Raw genomic sequence first — 24,540 nt, 5'->3', positions numbered from 1 at the left:
CTAGGCTGTCTAGTCACTATCGTGGTCAAAATTAGGTCCCTAACATGTTATACTATCACATGGGAAGCTCATTTTCACGTAAAAGACACTGTGGGACCACCTACTGACCCCTCAAAACTCTAGCCAAGTCCAAATTCGAATTTCCTTTGATTGTGACCCATCTTACCCCTTGTCTAGTGTGTTTACTTATTCACTAGCAAGGTAATTGGTTTTAGTGTATAATGACACCATGACCAAAACCCTAGATGACATGTCATTACACACAAAATCCACAAGTGTTAAGTGACACCAAAAAAAACATATTCCACATCTCCATGACATGTCCCTAATGCATTTTTATGATTACAAATCTTCCACATACAAGAAAACTTACATTTACGAAACAAAATACTTTTACAATGAGGCTTTTGAATCTTCCAAAGATTTGCTTTGGTTAAATCATGTTCACATAGGTTTGGAACTTGTTCCCTCCCAAAATTTTCATGGTTCCACTTCCTGCACATTAAACTAGAGCATCAGTAGTCCAAGGAGGCCATATAAAATGCATACAGAAATGCATTTGAATTTAAATGTTAAGTAATCCATATTAACATAATTCAGTGGAATTCCTTTACTTAATCATTTCAAATAAGACCTTCAAAACGTTAGGATATCAAAATTTGCACATCACATTTAATCATAAATCATCAAAAATCAATTTTAACACACTCAATTGTCATGATCAACTTTTATTTCTTAATCATTTTCATGAAACATTAAAATGTCAGAATTTGCATATCAACATTAATTTTCTAATCAAATGATCCAACTAATATTTTGAACCACATCCTACTCCATTTCCTATCTAAATGATGAAATGTTGGATCTATATTGCTTAATTAGTCATCATGAAAATTAGTTCCAATTACATACCTTAGGTTGAAACCACCAAAATGTAATCATCACAACTTAGTATACTTGATTCAGATAAATATATTTTGATTACTAACACTAGCTTATTATCATTATGATATATTACATGATAAGGCTTATGTCTCAAAAATCACTAATGTCAAGGAATCAGGATGTTTTCATAATCATGTCTCAAGTGCTTAGTTGGTTGCACGTGAGTAGAATAGGTAGATGGGCAGCTTGGGATGTATGCAATATGCATCGGGTTGGCATATTTGTTATGGGAAGAGTTAGTAAGTAGGAAGTCTTGAAGTTGGGAAGTTAGTGTTTTAGATAGGATATAGTGCACATATCTTGGCGCTAGTAAAATGATTGTTAAGGAATTAGGAAATGGAGATATGGCATGGCACATGGCCCTAGGTAAGTGGTGAACATTTACATAGGTATTTGGGGGTTTGGAATTAAATATAGATTTAAACAAAAAATAAATATGTATATAAAGTTTGGGTTTAGAGATTTCAAAAAAAGAGGCATATAATATAGAGATGTTAGGAGCTCAAATGGTTATATTTTAGTAAATGTTTCTTTATATGGTTAATGTTAGTGATGTTATTAAGGGGTTTTCATTGGTTAAATGATAAATATTGATTTAATGATATAATTTTGTAGATAATATAGATGCTTTAGTAGAAATTATAGTAGCATGGTTAACAAATAGTTGTAAATGGTAGATTTTAAGTTAGTAGCTTAGTTTTAATTTAGTTAAAAGTTCTTACTGAATGATTATATGTAGTTCCTAGGTGCAAGAGTATATATGAATTTTATATTGTAGCTATTATTAGTATTGGATAAACAACTTAGTTTCATGTAGTGGTTCAATATGGACAATTAGCATATGGGTGTAGATTCTAGAACCTGCATGATACTAATATTTTATCATTTTGATTGGTCGTGTCATAATTTTGGAAAGGAAGAAAATGTACTAATTCAAAACTACTTATAGATCTAGTATTAAATTTGAAGGCATGTAACATATTAGTAGTGGTTATACAATCTAGGTCATAGTTAAGGTGTTAAACTCAGCCAATGGCTAATAAGTCAATTAATAGAAGTAGATAGTAGGATTGTTAAAAGTGGCTAGAATTGAGTACAAGGTGAAAATGTAAGCGTAGACATGAAGAGTAATTAGATAGTACGTACAAGAGGACCAACAACCATTAAAAATTAACTATACGTCATATTGTGGATTCAATACATGACTAAGGTGAGGATGCTATTCTCTAGGTATATTACATAGTGAGAGAATTGTTTGTGAGAGACAGTTAAGTTAGAGCTTTTTGTAATTAGTTATGGTTGAAACTCGGAGATTAGGTTTATGGAGTCCTGTTGCACCTACTATGTGAATGCATATCAACTACAAACACTTATATATGTACACAAAAAAATTCTCTATATTTCTGGGTTGAGGAACTTAATAGTATTTTATTAAAAAAATAAAAATAAATATTTGTCGTGTTCCATCAGGTAAATTTTTTGGGCATGACATACTCTCATTTAGTGTAGTGTTTTCACTTATTAAACAACTTACAATGGGTTGCCCTGGCAACCACTTAAGGCCCTGGCCTCCATTGCAAGCCACTTCCCGACATTACATATAGATAACCTACCCTAAGCTCGTGAAATCACAAATCAAAGAATCATAGTAAAAATCACCTCAGTCCTATACAAGGGATTGAAAAGCATCAAAAGATAATAACACATCAGTTCTCTACGAGCAACTGAAAAGCATCCCAATAATACTGATAAAAGACTCAAAATGGTTAAGTCAAATATATCATAGCATTCATCTCGCTATCTCACAATGATAGTGAAAACCATAACCAACAATAGAATCACACTCAACATAGAGCATACTAACACATTACCATGGTTGAGTTAGAATAATCAAGATCAAGTCAACATAATACCACAATCATAGAACTCCCAAGCCTCTGGTAGACGTCCTAGAACTGGTCAACACTCTAGTCAACCCAACCCAAAACATAGACAACATACAGATAACAAAGTGTAGGTTTCATAGTTTGGTTTGATTTCAAAAATATATTGTTGAGTTAAATATAAGGTTTCAGTTTTTGTTTCCATGTATGTTTGAAGTATATCAGATTCTCAGTTTACCCCACAATTTAACCCATTCATTTATTCGAATAAAATATAGAATTACCCCCATTAAATTTTAAGTCAATTTCCTAAAATTAATCTAAGGGTAATTTATTTATTTAAATTATTAGAATAAATCTTATTGATTTAAAATAAAATAATTTGCATTTTATTAAAAATCAGGACTATTGATAATTAAATAAATCTACAACCCTGTTAACTAATTTCCATTATTAAATAAATAAATAAAATAAAATTTTAAACAAATTAATTAATAATTACACATATATACGAATAACTATATTTTAATTGAACTAATTAAAATTTAAAATAGTTAATAATTTTTTGTTAATAAATAATATTTTAAAATATATACCAATTAAAAAACAAATTAAATTAAATTATATATATATATTTTAATAAACTACATTTATCCCCCACCCTTGCATTTACTAAAAAACTCGTCGACTTTATACGACTACCGCTGTGTGGTACTGCAGCCACGATAGTGTACTATTGTGTGGCCATTGCGTTTACTTAAAAAATTCGTCGACTTTATATGACTACCACTGTGCGATACCACTACCATGATAGTGGTTTGTTGTGCGACCATTAATGGTCACCAACAGTACACTATCATGACAATGTAAGCCGTAGTGGGAGGCAGGATTTGGTGGCCCACCTCCCCACTGTAATATAATATAATTTTTTTAATAAAAAATTAAAACAAACAATACCCTTTTTATTAATATGAATATTTTTTTTAATAATAGTTCCAACAAAAATTTGATAGAGGAAATATGACTAACCGGTCAAATTCTCAATTGAAATTTTTGTATTTAATACAAAACCCTTCCCCGTTCAATATCCACTTTCAAATCTACTGAATAAAGATTATATTGATCTTTTAATCTTCCCATGTACAGAAGATTTAACATACATAGTAGAAAATTTAAAATATTAAAACATTCATCACAAGAATTATTCAGATAACCATTCGACAGTCATGATGAAGACAAGAAAAGAAAGAGCGTAATAAATTGTGCAAATAATCACAAACATCTACCTAGACTCTGATGCTAATCGCTATGCCCAAAAAGATTGTGAGAGAAATTTCTCCTCTCAAAACCTTCTCTCTTCCGAAATTCTTTCCTCTTCCAAAATTCACGGTCCTTCGAAAATGAACCCTCAAATTGTGATATGGAGTTCTCTCCTAATATCGGGGCACTAATTATGCGATCACCCAAGAGAACTCCTTCCTCACGAGACTTCAATTCTTTATTATCTTTTCGTTATCTTTTTCATACACGTTTAATGAATTATAAAATAACTTTATTTGATTTCACTTGACTTCTCTTTTCAATTAATTTATTAAATTTAATCTCATGCACCCATTATGCAATCTTAAAACTTTTAATAAATTAGTATCTTTTCACTTCTTAATTTATTTTCGAACGTTTAATTGATAAAATATTTGTTAACTTAAATAATAATATTTAACATTTATATAAAAATGAACTCTAAATATATTATTATTAAATTAAATAAATATTATCACGTTCTAAAATTAAACTTATAACTTTTATCTTTAAATTTAATTCTTTTTATTTAACTAATTTCCCAGTTAATTAAATATAATTAAATATTAAAAATACCATAATAAATTGTCCATTAAATTAAATCATTAATTAAATCTTTTAATCTAACTTAATTAATAGAAAAACCACCAAAGATTCATAAAAAATAAATACAAAAACTCATCATAGCAAAACACATACAAGATCAAACTAAAGGGTTATAATTATGAATTAACGTCAGACAACACATTTAGAAGGTAATCAACTCAGATGCTTGTCCTAACTTTCTAGGACAAATTGGTTCAAAGGTTAGGATTTGGACTTAAGAATTTATGTCCCCTCTCTTACCATTGAGATAATGCGATAGGGTACGCTCATCCTGGCAATTTAGGGAAGTCGATACCTGGTACTTGCAATTTGCATAAAATCCACGCATGTACAAACACAATATTCTAAGCTAAATAGACAATGGCATGAACTGGTGCATCGTGTAGATCCTAACTAATAGGCGACTACGACTCCTTTCCTTAACCACATCGAAAATGCCATACATAAAGAAAACATACATGCACACCATACACATGTAGTATGGGGTAAGTATCCATAAGAAAACACATATGATAATCCATCTAACTAATTATCATCCATAACTAAAAATACTGTAATAATCATCATGCATACATGAAGTATAGAGTACCAAGTAATCTCATAATAAATCAACTGAGTCTAAAACAATATCTAATAATCTCAAAACAATGCTACTAATCATCACGCATAAAACTAGCCTAAAAGAGTTCAACAATGATAGCAAAAATGTAAACTAGGGCAGACACTACACTTATTTACACCAATAATTTTTCACTACTAGATGTCTGAATCTTTAAAGTTTGTAAAGAGTTCTGGGTGGTCCATTATCAAACTCCTCTAATATACTAATATGTGCTAGAGAAAAGGAGTTTTAGTTCATTATCTTTGATGTCATATGTTTTCTCATGTAAATAAGAAAAAAAAAGTGTTTTGATCATTTTTGGCATTTTATAAGAATGAGGTGCTCCAACTTATTTTGGTATTGTTCAAGAACAAGAGTAATTTTTTCCTCAAAGTTTTCTTTTAATGATTCAACTTGATCACATAGGTCACTTCAAATTTGTCTTTTACTGATTCAACTCGATCACACAAGTAACTTGAAGTGAATGAAACTTATTTTAAGTAATCTAGATGGACTATGCACCCCTCAAGAATATTGTAGAAAATCTTTGTTTTGTCTTAGGAGTGCTTTTGTATAGTGAAGTTTAGCTTTAATTATTGGTGAAGCAAGATTATTATTTATAACAAAAAACTACTTTTTCCACCAAGAGGTCACTCCAAAAATCATGTCAAAATTTAGCTACTTTCTACAAACCTCACAATATTTCCAAACCCATGAAAAAAATAAGGGGTAACATATTAATAACAAATTAGAAAGTTGCATGATTAAAGCTCTTACTAAAGAAACTATGATTTAATCAAAGATCTTAATGTTGACTTTTCTTTATTTGTTAAAAGTTTTTTGTTTTAGTATTTCTTTATTCACAAGAAAAAGATGTCAATTTAGTATTTAGATTTTGTATTAATTTTATCAATATATAAAAAAAAAAAATCATATTTGTTTATGATTATGTGGTTTTAATTTTGCTAGTTCCAAATCTAATAGATTTTCCACAGTTTACATAATTATGCATTATCAAGCTTAAGATTTTAAAGATTGAAATACATGTATATATATGTCATTTTAATTCAAAATTTGAAGTAGTTAATACTCTTAAAAAATAAAAAATTAGTATGGTGGAGTATTAATGATAATTTATAAAATAAATCTTAAATATATTTGTCAATTAAATTATTTCTTATTAGCAATAAATAAGTAGTTGAAATAATTTGAAATCTTAAATAAAGTATATTTCTATTTCAAAAAATATTATGTAGTCTTGAAAAATTACCTTAGATAATTTTAATAATTGTAGTTTAAGTAAATCAATGATAATTAACTTTTATTTTAAAAAAATCAAAATATAATTTCCTATTGGCACATTGTTGCATGTACAAAAACATGCAATTGCTAGTTATTAAATGAAGTGGAGTTATACTTTAATAAATATATATTCGTGATGCAGTTATATTTTAAGAGAAGTTATAGTATATTCATCTAGTAATAAATATTTAATATTATGAGAGAAATTGTAGGTAGCTTAATTAAAATTATAATTTAAATTTTGAGTTACTTGTAGTTGCATATTGATATAAAAGAAAAGTAAATAATAATATTAGACTTAAATAGAAGTCATATTAATATTTTAGAAATGGAATTGATATTAATATTTAAATCTAATAATATACATTTATGTTATTAATTAAATCATTTATGGTTTAAGATGATTTAAATCAATAACTTGATAATATTGTATGATATTTTTATCTACACAAAGAGATTTGACACTTAAATAATTATTGATTTAAATAAGTATATTAGCATAACAATTTAAATTTATATGTATAATCTTACTTTATTTCTAAACACATATTTATGACCCAAACTAAATAAGAGAAAATGATGGAATTAAATCATATGGTAGAAAATTATGTGTTTTATAAAATATTCTATTTATAGTCTTGTGATGTTTATTTTCGTGATGGTTTCCTTTGCGGGTTGTTTAGTTGGCCAAGTTAAGATGTGCACTAGAAGTGTTTTTGAGATTTCTTTTATGATTATTCGACTAGATGTCATGATGTACTTTATGATTTAAATTGAGATTTATTTTATGAGATTTCTTTTGATGAGCATTTATAAGAACTTGAGTTTTGAGAACCAAAGATATTTTCAGATTGTCTATTAAAGAATCAAATTCAATCAATATTACTTTTGTGGTATGAGACACAATTGTAGCTTATGAATTTTGGGAAGGTAGCCTAGGTACATGTCTATGAGAATGGATTGCAATGGGGGTCAGGGCCCAATGTGGCTGCCAGAGTAATTCATTGTAAGTTGTGTAACAAGTGATAACATATTAATTAAAAAAAATCTTTCATTCCCCATGCCTTGAGATAAATTAAAAAGGTAAGTTAGAGATTTTGCCTTGTCCATGCCTTGAGTGCTTGTATAGGCTAAGGATGGGACTGAGATGATGCCTCGAGAGGCATGACTAGTTTCCTCATCTTCACAAGAGGGTATTTTGATTTTGCATAGAGTCACTAGGGGGTCAGGGTCCTGAAAGACTGCCAGGGTAACCTTAGAGTTGGCTCCATGACACTCCATAATATGTAACTTGAGTCTCCATCATGTTTTTTTAATATTTTCCTCTGGTGGTGTACTTGTTGGATATTTATTTTGATAGTATATTTATTGTGAGTTATTACTTATTGATCAGATGTTGGGTTATTGTTGACAATTGACCTTTATAGATGAGTGTCAGTTATTCTTTGGTGGTGTTTTTATTGTTGGAGCCAATGATTGGTGGTTTACTTTTATTGATGACAATTATTATTTGTTGGTTATTGTACTTGTAACACTTGACATTGATTTGGAGGTGGTTGTATCTTTTTGGTTTTGATATTTGATTTTTACTTGGTATATGTTGTTGATTTTGGTATGTGATGTTGGTTTAGATGAGTGTCTTTTCAACTTTGGTTATCTTTTTTTTATCAGTAGTTTACGTGCCCTTGAGGTAGATTTGGCTATCATAATCCCTTTCATAGGATTATTTTATGATTTCATTATTTGTGTGTGGATCCTACATTATCTCTCATGCATGGTGGGAGTGGGAATCTGACTAGGTAACCATGTAGTTGAGAGGTAGTGAATTCTTACCATTGAGTCTCCCTCAGATTTGTAGATGTTGGATTCTTGTTGATGCAACTGTACCATTATCATTCTTATTCCTATCTCAAAGACTTTTATTTAGTTGATGTATATATGATAACATGTATGTTGTGTATGATGTACTGTATCTATTCTCGCATACCCTGCAACATGTACAGTGGATGTTATTCATTAGATGTACTTTCATTATATCAGTTGTATTTATGCATTTTCTTATGAGATGATGTATTAGTTATTTCTTTGTGGTCATGTACATTATACTTGATATTTAAATTAATTAGTAAAACTTCTTAATGTGACTCAACATGAAGGAATCCTTGAGGAGTGGAAACTATACTTGTAATTGCTTATGTATACTTGATGTGTATGTGTATATTACTTCCACATTGTTACTTTGATGTTGTTTAAACTAAAAAAAAAAGCTTAGTAAATATTGTAACTTGTTAGGTTTATTCCTCTTGGGTTCCCAAGTGGGGCGTTACATAAAGAAGAAAATTTGAAATTTCTTCCAATTGACGAATTGTCTTGAAACAAACTCATAACATTCTAATGTACTTTTCATGATCTTTGCTTCTCTTTTCAAATCTTCCCCAACAAGTAAAGTACCATCCACAAGCTACAAATACAAGAGGGCATCAATACCTTTTGGAATTTTAGCACCCTTCCAAATCCCCTCTTTCGATTTTTGTGATATGAGCCTCCTCAACACTTCTGCTAAAATAATAAACAAGAAAGGTGAAAGGGGATCCACTTGCCTAATCCCCTTTCTAGTCTCAAAGAAACCTCATGGTCTTCCATTAACAAGAATTGAATATGTCGGGGTCTCAATGCAACTTTTTACCCAATTGATCCAATCTCCCCAAAACCAAATTTATGTAATACTTTCAAAAAAAAAAAATCTTTTGAGTTCATCAACTCTTTTAATGTCCAACTTCACCATCATTCTTTCCACTTTTGTCCTCCTTATATAATGCACTGCTTTATGACCTAAAATCCCTCTCTAAGTATAGATCTTGCCAAAGAAAATACACTATTCTCATATGAGATCTCAACATCCAAGACCTTCTTTAATCTATTTGCCATCACCTTCAAAATCATCTTATAGATCACATTACACAAAGGGCTAGGCCTAAAGTCCTCAAATGTGTTTATTTCACTCCTCTTGGGTATTAAAGCAATGAAAGTGTTGTTAAAGTCCTTAAAGATAAAACCTCCACATCTGAATTCCTCTACCACTTCTAAAAGATCCCCCCCACCCAAACACATCCCATAACTTTTGAAAAAACATTGTTAGGAATCTATCTAGACTAGGCACCTTATATCCACCCAATCTAAAGAAAGCACACTTTACTTCCTCTAAAGAGATTGCCCCATCAACATTCAATTTTGTGCTTCTGTGACACATTCACAAATCACCTCCAAAGCCTCTTCAATCATCTTATCCTCGGCCGACCCTCCTCTCTATTCTAACTTTAAAAAAATGTAACTACAACTTTATTAATATCCTCTAATTCATCTAGAAGCACTCCATTAATGATGTTAATCCAGAAGATTTAATTCCCAACCCTCCCACCTTAACCGAATTATGAAACTAAGAATTTTGCTTCTAATATACTTCTTGATCATAGTAACTTGAATAATAAAAAACTTAAGTTTTTATTTTCTATTAGTAATAATAATTTAGCTAGTAAAGATATCTTAAACACATCTGTCTAAAATTATCAAGAAAAATCAAACTTAAGATATTTATATTGAAATTATAGACAAACACATCCCCACTACCTTTAGTATCTATAGTAATCTATTTATCAAAATATTAATTTTTTCAGAAATATTAAAGCTATTTGTTAAAAAATATGATTAAAAACAAGGGGCACATGCGCCAAAGTTCCCGCCTTCATGATTGATTGAAGTAGCTTTTGGTTAAAATATAATCTATTTAATTTAATAAATATAACAAATAACTATTAATGAAAAATATAATATTATTGTGCTAAACTAAATTAAATTATAGAATATAATTAGTATATTATTAAATTATATAATTGCAATGATATATATTAATTAAAGCTTTAAAAGAATATATAAATAAACATTATAGTATCATGCTAAATTAAAATTAGATGACATCCTAAATAACATTTATCATACCAAACATATTTATTAACTAATTATATATAAGATATAGATAAAATTATATAATTTTTTTTATAAGAGTTAAATTGATTAATTTTAATTATTAAATTGTTTGATATATCTTGTTTAAGTGATAAATTCATCCAATTCAATAAGCTCTTCTCAATATTAGTCGCACGGACAATATTCTTAAGCTTAAATTGCTTATTAATATGTGACTTTGTGTTTTGCATCCATTTGACATCATTTGTAAATTTGACATTAAATTTGAAACCAACATGATTATGTAAACCAAGCCATTAGTATTTTAGGGCATTTAATTAACCATGACACACCAATTCAAAGGCACACGAGATATATCAATTACTCGCTTTTGCAAGGGGAGCAAGCTATTAATCGTTGCACATATTTTTAGGGAGATTTTGTATTGGGATATGATGTCTTTGATTCACTGATAAATGGACCGTGGAAGGCAGAAAATTTTGAATTATAAATAGATTGATAAATGTTTGTAGATTTCAAAAAAAAGTAATATTTATTATTAATATTTATTTAATTATGTTGTATATGAATAATACAAATAATGATGTATGAACTAAATTTTTATCACTTAAATTCATATGAGTTCTTGTTCATAAACTATGTTTAAAATACGAAATATATTTCGCTTTATATTTGATTAAAATATCTGTATTTAAATAACATTTTACAAATTACAAAAATAAACATCAACTAAAATTGATTGTTTTTATTTATTTTTAAAGTTCATCTATTGTCACAAATATGGAAAAGATAAACTTGCAATTAATGCATTCATTAGGTGGTAGAAAAATATATTTAAAAAAAAAGTTTATCTATTTGTCACAAATGTGAAAAAGATAAAGTTGCAATTAATGCATTCATTAATAAAGGTGTTGGAAAAAATATTTGTATTTTTGTTGAAGAAAATTGAATTTTTTCATTGCCTTTTTTTATCATGAGCCAATACAATTTTTAAAAAAAGTTGTATTTTTCAATTTCAAAAAATAATGCAAATTAATATAGCTTTTGCAAATATTAATATATTTTAAAATTTTTAAATTATGTTAACTAATATGAAATCTCGTGATTCCATTAGTTTTCTGCCAGAACTAATAATAATAATATTGGATAATTATTTATTTAAAATATTTATATGTTGATCCAATAACACCTTTCCATACTTTTCCTAATCCTTGTAATATTAAAATGGCCTTCGTAACTTGTGACGATAATCATGACATACCTCATGACCGACGCGCACTCGAGGTATGTTTATATATCGTTTGTGGGCTAAGCGTGAAACCATTTCTTTGCTTTTTCTGAAAGCAATTTTCTTTTCCTTCTCTGTTCGGCTGCGTTTGGATTCTGGAGATTTTCATAGCTGGTACTATGCAGATGTTTGTAGAAGGCCCGGACGATGGCACACGTGCAGTTTCGATGGAGGCAACAAAGACTCTGGAACAGGTAAAGCTGCAAATCCTACGGTCAATTCCAGGATTAAATTCCAATTCCGTAGAAGCAGGTTCATTATATTTCTCCTATGGTGGGAAGGTGATTGCAAATAGCTGTAGACTGTTAGATTTGGATATGCTAAAAAATAACCTCATTCATTTGAGGCCAAGGCTTTGTGGGGGCGGTGGGGATGGAGGGGCCACGGGCGCAGAGTCCAGAGATTGTTATCTCAATATGTACGCGGTAAAAAAACCAGATAAAGTTGACCCAAACGAATCTAGAATCTGCAAATGGTCAACATGTGCACTTTCACAAGATACCCTTAAACCTCCTTGTGTGATTGATCGTCTGGGTAATTTGTTTAACAAGGAATCTCTGGTTAGGGCCTTACTAGGGAAGAATTTGCCCTCTAAGTTTAATCATATTAAGGGTCTCCGGGATATGATTACTATTCATTTGGACCCAATTCCTGGTGTTAGGGTTCTGGATGATATTTCAGAGACCAAATTTCAGTGCCCGATTTCAGGGCTCGAGTTTAATGGCAAATGCAAATTTGTTGCTCTCAGTGGTTGTGGGCATGTGATCAGTGGTAAGGCATTGAAGGAGGTGCAGTCCACTTCTTGTCTTGTGTGTCATGTGCCTTTTAATGAGGAAGACAAGATTGTTATCAATGGCAACGAGGAGGAAGTTGCTGTATTAAGAACGAGGATGGAGCAGGAAAAGGCCCTTAAAATGAAAGATAAGAAGCAGAAGAAGGTAAAGAATGGGGAGGTTAGAGTTGTAGAGGATGTCATTGATGGGGTTGTTAAGAAGGATAATACGATGGGGCAGAATGGGGTCAATGTTTCTGCAGTTGGGTCGAAAAGGAAGAGTGATGAAAATGGAGAAAGTGAACTTGACAATGGTAAAGATAAGGCAAAAGTGACAGCGAAGAAATTCAAGGCAGTGGATATAGCACCAGCAAATGCAACGAAGGAAGTTTATGCTTCCATATTTACATCATCTAGGAAGACAAATTTGAAAGAGACATTTTCATGCAGGGCTCTTCCTCTTGGTAGAAACTGATTGCAAAAGGTTCTTCCTACTGTTAGAAACTGACTTTAAGTTGTTATGGCTGTGGAAAGTGGAACTCAGTGTAGGGTATTATTGTGGGTTTGGATTGGAAGTGATAAGTATTTATTTGTGGATGTGAGTACTTATCAGAACACCAAGCCGCAACCTTTGTTTGGAATGGTTACATAAATTGAATGCTTATTTGATAGAGATTCACAATGCTTGTATTTTAGATGTTCTCTTGGAACATAGTGCAATTTTTTGCACGAATTGATCACCTTTCAATATTGATGGCGTGCATCTCAGTTACCACTACAATTGTTTTAAATTTAAATTTGTAGATTTAGGTTTTACCCCTTTTCATTCCATTGATATGGATCGCTTGAAAATTCTTTATCTGTTTGAATTAGGTTCTGTGCCTTTTTAAGTTTTATGAGTCCATTATGTCGTTATGTTTTTTAAGCTTTTCAAAAGGGATTAATGAGGAATGATGAAAAGCTTTAAATGACACTGGATGGTTCTGGTTCCAGCAAGGGTGGATATTGTTCATGTGATATGATATGTTTGTATTTTCTTCTTTAGTAAACAACTTTTCATGGTCAGAGGCAAGCCAATGTTGTAAGTATGAAATGCTTATTTAATGTGACATGATATCTTTGTTTTATTTTTTAGTGAATAGCTTTTCATTCAGAGGAAAGCCAGTGTTATATTTATTAAATGCATTATTAATAGTTTTTGACATTATCTCAAAATGATTTTATATTGAACTTATACAAATTCATCTCTTTATAGAAAAGTTTTACCGAACATTCAATGATCGGAGAAAATGCATGGATTACTTCTAGATCAATAGTGCTTAGAAAAGTTTTGATTTTGATATAGTTTGTCAACAAAAATTAAAAGTAAGACTGAATGATGACAATTTTAAAATGAGCGACTGATAGAGTTGAGGTGCTGTTGTGTGATGAAGGTAAATTTTTTCCCCTATTTGCAATTATTATTGAAATTTTAGGACCAAGCTTAAACTGATTGATCAATTACTGATAGTATTAGTGGTATAATGGTATTTTTCAAAGATGAATTGGAAAGTATAGGTTGATACATACATTTAGGTTTGTCTGTAAATAATGATTTGGTAAACATGTACTGTGCCTTTACACTAAAACTCAAAGATGTGCATATTTTTTGTAGCCTTCTTAAAACTAATTGTACGTCAGGTTACATTTAAGGTGGATATTGTTCATGTGATATGATATGTTTGTATTTTCTTCTTTAGTGGGCAAAAGAATGTGCACTTCACCATTTCTCAAATTGTCCGAAAAGCTAAGCAGAGGTGAAGGCTCCTTTGTTCTTAAGTTCAGAGTCTGTAGGCTACAACTACAAGGTGTGCAGAACATGCTTTCACAGTGCTTCTCAATATAAATAATTTGCATATTTGTGCAACTCGATTTATTTCGAACTAACATTAGGCTATGCAGTAAATAGGTTATAGTTTTACATTGAACTACAAACATTTTCTGACATCAAGGATTATTCTTTAACCACAGTGTAGATGGATCCTAAGGACTAAGGAGTCTCACAGTTTTGCAAGTCCAATGTGGTCTGTGAAAACTATGTATACTATAGTAAAGAAAATAGTACACCTCGATTTGTTTAATTGTAGTGCACAATGGAGGAAAACGTGTAGCTTTAATGTTGCTTGGTTTAAAAATTATTAATGTCCTCCTTATTGGGGACCAACTCAATTGGACGATGACATTCACTGCTTTTATTATCTGTCAAACATTTTTTCTCCTTTTAACAGCGATTCATTCAGAGTTACCCTTTCAGATCTTAACAAACTATAATGATGGTACAACCTTAAGTCTATAAATTCAGGCCCTGAGATTCCTTACACTCATTCATTTCCCTGAAACAGAGTCCAGAGCAATCAAAAGATATCTGAGCAAGAAGCAGCAAGGAAAGGGCAGTGATCTCTTAGGAGGTACAGTGGCAGAACAGGCCATGGTGGATGTGTGGTGTGAGGTGGAGGCCCACCAGTTCAGTGCACCAAACTCTGCAATTGTACTGCAGAGTGTCATAATTCCAATGAAAGGAGGGATGACGGATGAGGAGACAGTGAAGATCAATGTGTAGAAGCTGGGCAGTTTATTGGATGTATATGAACAGAGGTTGGTTGAACACAACTACTTGGCAGGGGATTTCTTCAGCTTGGCAGATCTTTGCCATCTGCCATATATTCATTACTTGGTGAATGCTGCAGGAAAGGGGGAGACCATAACCGGCAGGCCAAACTATCATCCTCTAATGGACATACGAGTGATGTTCCAACATAGCCTATTCAGATGATGCAGAAGTATAAAAGAAGAGGTGGAGGTTGTTGTTGGATGTTTCAGTTTGACATCAAGTCCCATTAGATCCAGTTACCAGCAGAGGAAACAGTGAATCAAGTGAGAAAATAGATGTGAGAGTGGAGCAGGCATTAGTGAAAGCCTTTGACCAGTTATAAGAATAAGCTTATGTGCTATCAAGTTAAACAACCCTTAGCATGTTATATGGTTGATTCAATCTCAGTGATGTGAATGTTGGTTGAGCTCACCTACAGCAGCCTGTTGAGGCTCAGTTCAGAAGCTAGGATGTAGTTGCTTGCCCAGATCTGCAGGCACCTTGGGCATTACACATTTGGACTATCAAAACCATTAGTATAATCACAAAAATGAAACACGGCAGATGGAATTACATCTAAGTTTTCTTTTAATTAAGATGACTCAGAATTTGGAAGGCGCTCTCTGCAACAACTGAAGACGCAGAGGATGCGAGTTCAAATCCTGTCTGTGAAAATGTTTGTTGCGAGGAGCAAAAATAAATAATTTTTCCTCTGGTAGTAGACATAAAATTCATCACAAACTTAGGACTATCTGAAAGCTTGAGTCAGACTAAATTTGCCTCAGACAACTAGTATTAATTAAGCTCTTTCATTTTATAGTTCTATCCCTCATTAGATGACAGCCATTGTTTTTCATTCAGTAGAAGCTAAACTAATATAGCCATTTGGACTTAATCATATCATAACTCCAGTAGAAAACAGTACTGTTTGAGGAGATGAAATAGCGATTTTTTTGTGGTGCTCTCCTCTTAATAAAGTCTCCATCCCCAGAGAAAGAATGTTGCAGTAGCATTTTCTGTGCCTGTTTTTGCTGAAAGCATAGAGCAGCTTAAGATTTCAAAAACATGGTGAGTGTATTCTGACATTGAATGAAACTTAAAGAATTAATAAAACTGGGTCTATTATCATACAGATCTTTCTAGTTTAGAATTCTGCCTTCCAATTATCTCTCTATTAAAAATAATCAGAGAATGAAGTATTGTACAAGTGATTTAGGTATTTCTTTACCTATATGAATTGTTTTATGTTTATAGGTTACAAGTTGCTGTTTTTTAACTGTTACTATGGTGAGAATAACTTTGGAAGTTTTTAGGCAATCAAATCCGTGGCAGAGTTTTTCTGTAATGTCTCTGGTAAACCAACTTTAACTATAAGGACATTATCTTCAATTCAGTATGCTAATTTTCCAGTCATTGAAATATTCTAAGCCTAAGTGTAAAAATTTAAAAAATAATGGGATGGGCCCATGAGAATTGTAGGGACCTTCATAGAGTTCACGAAAGGGCCAAACTGAACTGAGTAATGCTCCTGTAATTCAACAGAATCACAGAAATAAGAACACACGAATCTCTTTTTCAAATTCCGAAATGAAGCCACAAATATAGTAGTAGGATTTAAAGCCTAAAGCAACCCATATTTGGCTAACAACTAATTTCTGACTGTTAATCCCCAGAATCTGTCTGCAACTAACAACTAATTAAAATGTTTATTATCTTACATTTTATAGCATGATGAACTTTGCAAGAAAACAGCAAAACATGTTCATTGGTTATCCCATTATTTGTCCATAATGAACATTAGGTGAAACATCAAGTAAACTTTAAAGTACCTTAAAGCGGTCACAAGCAAGGGCACGCAAATGCTGCATGACTGGAAGCCATGGTTGCTAAATCTATATATTACTTTTAAAATGTACAAAGATAAAAGAAATGGACATCCGTATTTTTGCATAGTTCCAGAAGCAAAGATCTATTTATATGGAAAATCAAGAAAGTTTCCTTGATTATACTTTGTTCCAATGTTGAGGTAATAGTCAGATACTTAAGTCTAGTTTAAAGTTGAAAAAAGAACATGCTTCAAAACAAAAATTGATAGGTTGCGCAGTAGATGTTTGAAATTGATCCATCATGCAAGGTCATTTAGTTTGCACATTGTCTGTGATAATGCTGAATGCTGATGTTAGTCTCTGGGAATTAATTACAACTGAAGAATTTCCTTCAACTTTACTTCGTGAGCAGCAAAATGGCAGCAGAACTTATGTTTGACAATTCCTGCCAGAAGAGTGGGTAAAGTATTAGTAAAACTGATATTTGAGCTACCCATGGTAAGTGACAGTATTAATTGAAAATTTGAGCAGGCAATCTGTAATGCGAAGCTATTTGTAATTATTATTGTGGCTTATGGTAAGTGCAAGCTAAACATCATAACATGTGGATAACACATGCAAGGTATTGTGTCAATGCAAAATCTTCAGAATATTATGAATAAACCATGCAGCATAAGAAGAGAATATTAAGTGTGTGTCTTGAAACTATTCGTATGTAGAAGAGGTTCGAGCCCTGAAATGCATTTTCAAGAGGTTATCCATCTTGCTGAGGCAAACCCGGGCCTATCACAAGATCTCTTAATGGACGTATATAGTCATATTCCTAGTTGCCAAAATGGCCCTATTCAACATTTGAGTATAAGGAAATCTTAGCATGTTCGGGCTGCAAAAATGTAAGTGCTTCTTATTGCTGAAGTGCAGCTTAAGTATAGGAAATTATGAATATATAAAATTAAACACATTTGCATCCCCCAACAGAGAAAAATTCGTGCTTTGGTGCAGAGGTCTCCATCAAAGGACTTGTGAGTGCAGGCAGGAATGCAGTCAAAGGCCACAAAAAAGCAGTATTAGTCAATTTCTTGAAGGCTTTGTTAGAGTAGCATAGAGAATTTCATGACCTGTGCTATGAGGCGGCCATGCTGAGAGCCTTCTTTGACGGTGTAGGACAAGCAATTACAAGCATATGGGTTTCTCACCATGGTAGCTATGTAAAGGTTGGGAGTAATAACATGGTTTCAATTTTTTTTCCTACACAAAGCCCACCAAAGAAAACATTCAAGCCGTGGATTGCAAGTTCAGTGATTGCAATTCGAAGTCCTCATGTTCCTTGACAACCTTTTATGAATTCTCCTATTTCTAATATTTTAGGATATCCTAGTTTCCGTTGAATATAATTTGATGAAGCCCCATTTTTTCATTCAATGATTTTTTCAGCTTCGGGTTTAATCACTGTATGATATCATTATTCATAATGTTTTAGGATGCCTTAGTTTCCATTGAGTATTACTTGATTGAGTAAAAGCCATCCATGATTCAGGAGCAGGAATAAGTGTATGGCAAATTGCTAATAAGGAGATCATCAGACACAACCGTGGTCGAATCAGCAGATTTGACACTCAATGTTGCAAAGGTGGCAAAGAAGCTGGCTACGAGGCAAGGAACAGAGGTTGAGACCTTAACTGTGCCAGGTCAAGCAATTGGAAGAGTATGGAATTTCACAACATACTCCTATGCTTCCAGCCCCTGGTAATCTGTCAACAGAAGATGCCTTAAAGATGAGGCATGATCTACCAGAGGTCAGAGTGAAGAATAGAAAACCATGCTGATGTGTAGCATGAGGGGGAACAGAAAGAAATGCTAGATGCACCCAACAGATAGAGAGGGCCCCGGTACTATTGATACCATTCAGGCTCTACCATTGGTAAAACTATTTGGGATTAATTTACTTGCTTCCTATTTTTGATGACGTAATGTGATGTTTTCTTTGCTTGTAGAGTATATATAGAAGATGAAACTACTTTCAAATGTACAAATGATGAGAGATTCAACATTGAGGTAGCAGAAGTGTGTGGTTGGAGTTTTGGAAATAAATTTCATAATGGTTTGTTAGGGTAGCATGCCATGGAAGCCTAAATTATAAGGACACTCTTAGAAGCTGTGAGCTAAAGGGTTACTAATCATATTTCATTTTCTTATGTATTATTAACTAAGATGATTTAAGTTTTTGTTGGAGATTGATTCACTCCCTCCCCTCTCAGTCTCTAAACATAGAGTGAAGGTAAATAAATGTCCAGCGAATGATTGACATGTTAGGAAATCTTCACAGAAGCATATATTAAATTTAATTTTGATGTGATTTATAATGTTAAATTCATGGCCGAGTGACATGTATATTTGTATAACATGATTCATTAAGACAACTCTTTCATACTAATGACAGAAATTTTAAAAGTTACATCCAACCTAAGAAGAAGCCTACCTCTATGATCAAACTATCACCACTATACAGAAAAAAACAAATAAATAACAAAAAATACAGACCTATGCCATTATTTGAAGCATCAAATCCACTTTCAGAAAGGTAAGATATGAATTTAAGCAACCTTAGAATCCATGAGTTAGCCAAATGTCCTGAAGGCATCTTTGAAGCTCCTGTCATTGGTGGGCCAGGAAAGGCAACCAACAGAGCAGCGGAGTTTGACATCAGCAGTGGCCATATCTGGATCTGGACGTGATCTTGCAGACCTAATCTACATAGCTTTCAACTACAGACTACATAGAATCCAAACCTGAAAACACAGGGTAAGAGACGGCAGGGGCCAGTCTGAAGAGCGTGCCTTCATCTCTTCAGTTTGGGGCTATTTGAGACCCTAAACTTTTAACAAGCCATGTCCTATGGTTTAAATCAACACATTTCAAGATATTTGTACAACTATGCTTGACAAGGCAAGGACATGGCAGAAATATTGTAATCCTCTTTAGCCCGTGTTACTGTTTGAGAGTTTTGCTCCTCTGCTTTGACCCTAGCATCGTTACCTATGGCTGAATTTCCCCGCTATTATCTTGTTTCTCTAACATCTGTTTTAGTGATAAAATTTCTTGCCAAATCATGTTGCTCTGCTCTCTGCATGTATTTTTTAGCGGGACCGTGTATCCTTGGCCATACCATGGAGCTGTTTTCGTCATATTTTTAGTTGGCTTTCATCATGTTTGAAATTTGCCTTTTATGGTAATGGAACGGGTCACTCGGGACCTTTCTAAGACGCCAGACATTCTCTTCCTGCTCATTGTTGGAAAAATATTGCAGGCATTGGGATATGTTACACAAGGATAGTGTATCAAAGGAAAAATAAAATAGTGAAAAAATAGACAGGTATGCACTGTCATGATCCTGTAAGATATATATGTGGATATGATGGGTTAGCCCTTCCGCATCAATAAGCACCCTGCTCTTCATCGAGGAGACTCCCATCACAGGTGTTGGGGGCCACACAAGCTTAAACCATAAAAGCGCATTGATGGGTATGAAGTTTGTCATCGCAGGAAGTGGGGTTTTTGAGATATGGATTTCAAATGCTTGGCACCCAAGTTGGGTTTTTGAAGGACATTCTTGGCTCAACCTCAATCATTCTGTAGCCCTTGTTACTGGGTTGGGATACGATCGTAAACTTGTGATGGGTAATAACAGGCCACAACTTTATTGGGTCAAATACATGACAATCAAGCTAGAGGGGTAGAAAAACAATATGAAGGGCAGAGACAGGAAGGTGGGTAAAGTGAGGAAATGGAAGAAATCTAAATTTTAGCATCTGAAAGGAACTCTTTTTACTGAAAACAAAAGAAAAATAGTCCGAACCTGAAATCCGAACCTGAAAAAACAATAGGAATCACAATTACAGTGGAGTGTTTTTATTCTGCATATTCTTTTCTTATAATGTGTCTACATCCAAATTTTTCTTTGTCATGGGAATTAATGAACCTAACTCTCCGAATAATCTACACCTCATCACATACAGAGAATGTCTGCTCTACAAGTTTTGTCACTCTGCAGCTATCACATGTTTCGAGAATTGCAACAGCAGAACACATAGCTTTTGCGAAAGAATGACAGTTGCCGTGTTCAAGTAATTTTAGATAATGCGTAAGAAAAAGAAAAGACTGCTGAGAAAAAATTAAGATAAAACTTCTTCATATTTATGACGCAAAATAAATTTCATTTTATCTTACTGACAATAGTATAGAATGGTATTGTGTGAAAAACACAGTTTCCAATGAGCCAACTAATACATTACAAGCATTTGAAAACTTTAGTCTCTTGCCTTTGCGGCACTAATAATTGAATACTAATTAACTTAGATTATAGCTGCAAATATGCATATAGTTATGAATCAAATACAAAGTACACAGGCCTCTTTGAGGAAGCAACCTCCTTGAGAGCAGTTTTTGAAATACAAAATATGATACTAGATGATCCTTTCTTTATTACAACTGCTATATGTAAGCTCAACTTGTGGCATAGATAAGTCATGTGCATAATATAAACTCGTTACATTCTTATATTTCCATATGATGCATGGAGGACAAATCCACACAATCAAGTAATAATACATGGTTAGGACTTAATATGCATCTTCCTTTTGGAAAACATTGTTTAGTGCAGGGGTTGATGATATCATTGTTTAAGTTGGTTGAGAGGCCTCCAAGTTGCAACTCCAAATTGCAAGCATTCCCATTGGGTTGGGACATCTGTGATGGTGTGTTCATGGAGGTGGCATGAACATTTATCCAAAGTAGCCTCAAGTTTGAGATGGAATCTGTTGGCTTGGTTTTTCACTTTTAATAATTTTGATGCATTTCACAGCGAAAATCCAGTGGATTCATGATCCTAGAAGAAGGATGTGTTAAAAGCCCTAGATAAAACTTTAAGGTTCATGTAAACCCTTATTGTTTATGCCCTAGTTTTCAAAATTTAGGAAAGTATTGTTTATTTTTAAAGAATACGCAGGAAACTTTTCGCTTCAGAAATTCTTTTTATTTTCTCCTTGTTTATTTTAAAAATACTTTCCTGAATTTCTTTTGTTATTAACCTTTGTTTTAAACCATGGTTTTGACCTCGTATTGAACCACTAATATTTCTTGAAAGTCTTCTAACCGCGGTTTGTTTTTTATTATTACAAACCGTTGCTCATAGAAAGTTCAATTGTGCGCGCTTTCTCACAATGTGAAAGTGTCCAAGCTTTATGAAATGCGGGAAAACGCCTACATAAGACATAGCTCTTGATGATGTCAGTTCTCTAATGAGCCGCAAAAGTTGGACATGTCAGAATAAGTTCGGGGTTGTTAGACAGTTGTTAGGACACGCTGGAAAGCTTGAGCTATTTCATTGGTCAAAATGGGTGTTGGGATTATTTTTAAATAATACAACGTTGCACCATTGATCATTTGAAGATCGAGCACTTTCTCGCAATTTGAAGATGTGCGAGCTTTATGAAATGCGGGAAAGCGCCTTGGTGACGTGTATTTGATGAGGTTATTCTTGTTATGGGTTGCTGGTTTGAAAAGGTGTTGGAACAGTTGGAAAATGTCAGGACACGTTGGAAAAGATAACTCATTTTTGTTGGTTGCTATTGCTGACTAGGCGTCAAACAAGGTAAATCTTATGGAACCGTCGATCGTGTGAAGATCGTCAGAGAGTGCTTTCTCGCTTTATGAAGATGTTTGAAGTTTAGCGAAAGCGGGGAAGTGCCTGATTGACGTGTGGACTAGTGGGGTCAGTCGTTCAAAGGGTTGCCTAGTAATGCTGAGTTCGAATGCATGTTGAGATGTCCTATGCGGATTTGTTGAGTAGTCTACGTGTTTAATGAGTTGGAGGGTGATTGTGTAAGTGGGCCTGAAATATTAAAAGCAAACATAGAAATTCCAAAGGTTTTCATGATCATCAATCTCATGAAGATCAATGATCGACGCTTTCGCGCAATTTGAACTTGCTCAAACTTTAGCAAATGCGGGGAAGCACCTTGTTGACGCATGACCAGTTTCACAAAAGGTTAACGTAGTCATTTGGGTTTTAAGCTATGTTGTTTGATTCTTCAAGATTGATGATTGAATTTTAAACTCCATGGCGCGACACAAAATATGATAGTCGGGGCATTAATTCTGATCAATGCTATTTCGTGCGAGGTTAATGTTGCAGTAAGAATTCTGATTTTCCATTATTGAACATTAAGGTTGCAGAATTCTCACAAAGTGAAATTTTTTAGAACTAAGGGCGAAATTTTCCAAGGGTTTCAATTTGTTGCTAAGTGATTTTCAGAGGAGAAAAACAAGAAAATCGAGTGAGTCTCTTGGGTTTCTGGAAAATTGAGAAATTACATTCATAGTAAGATAATTATTAAACATGCCTCCACGAAGGGATTTTTTAGGGAAGGTAGATTACTTAAAAAAGGCTACACATGATGATTTCTTAGAGCAAATGCCACAATCCATGAATGAGCTTGCTAGGGGAAAAGAATTTATCACAAAGAGCCCTAAGTTATTGGTCAATGAGGGTTTTTACGACAAAGCAAATTAGTTGAGATATGCCGAAGTATCTGTTGGAGGATTAGAGCTTTTTCGTAAATGGTTTGCAGAGAGAAGATTGGATACTCCCCTGAATAATGTATGGGAATTTGACATTGGTAAATAAATTATTTTGGGAGTTTTCTTTGATGATGATTTGCTTGCAATAATGTCAAAGAAATATGATCCAATAACCAGGATTGCGAAGAATCATGCTGGTGATAATTTTTGTAGGGTTTCACTAGAATTGATCAGAGAGGTTTTCAAGTTAAACCCTAACCATGTAGTCCATGAGAAGATAGATATGGAAAACCTCTAGGCTAGGTATGATGCATAGAGAGTATATCTAAGGGGAGGACCACTACAAGAACAATTTGTCAAAATAGGACAATTACCCTTGGTTACTCTAAATACCCAAAGCCATTGTTGAGAAAATACTTCAACCCCAGAGCACAAGCGTTGTATTTCTCTCTCTGCAAGATTTTTGTTATGGATGAGCAAGACCACATCCCAAGTTCCATTATCTTCATCATTGCTCAAACCCTTCAATACCGTATGAGTTCTATTTTTGACTTTGCTACTCTCTTGGCAAAAGAAATTCATACTGGGTTAATGGGTGTTGCAAAGCCTAAAGATAATAATCCTTTCTGCTGGTACTCCATGATAATGTACATATATTTGTATAAGGGAGTTGCCTTTTTCTCTAAAGAGATGAAATCAGAATTAGAAAGAGATGGAGAAAAGCTCCCTGTCTAGTTATGCAGTGGAGATATGACATGTGAGATAACAGATGCAAGCTTTGTCAGATTTGACAAGTATTTTGCGTTCAGGCTTAGAATGTTGTTAG

General features: G+C 33.0%; 2 protein-coding genes across 2 annotated transcripts; both read left to right on the top strand.

Annotated features, from left to right (window-relative positions):
- The first annotated feature begins 11,849 nt into the window (after positions 1–11,849).
- On the top strand, positions 11,850–13,494 carry LOC149532903 (RTF2 RING-finger protein). The gene has a single exon (XM_089804138.1). It carries the CDS (start codon positions 12,028–12,030, stop codon positions 13,153–13,155), a length of 1,128 nt encoding a protein of 375 aa, XP_089660264.1. The 5' UTR covers positions 11,850–12,027; the 3' UTR covers positions 13,156–13,494.
- A 144-nt stretch (positions 13,495–13,638) lies between these two features.
- LOC149532902 (glutathione S-transferase F10-like) lies at positions 13,639–19,101 on the top strand. The gene is made up of 2 exons (XM_089804139.1): positions 13,639–14,527; positions 15,062–19,101. The coding sequence occupies exons 1-2, from the start codon at positions 14,398–14,400 to the stop codon at positions 15,277–15,279; spliced, it is 348 nt and encodes a 115-aa protein (XP_089660265.1). The 5' UTR covers positions 13,639–14,397; the 3' UTR covers positions 15,280–19,101.
- The last annotated feature ends 5,439 nt before the right edge of the window (positions 19,102–24,540 follow it).

Source organism: Cupressus sempervirens, chromosome 10 (assembly GCF_028749045.1).
Source record: "Cupressus sempervirens isolate cs-2001-9-10 chromosome 10, ASM2874904v1, whole genome shotgun sequence".
Lineage (NCBI taxonomy): Eukaryota > Viridiplantae > Streptophyta > Pinopsida > Cupressales > Cupressaceae > Cupressus > Cupressus sempervirens.
This window is presented reverse-complemented; position numbering and strand designations above follow the sequence as displayed.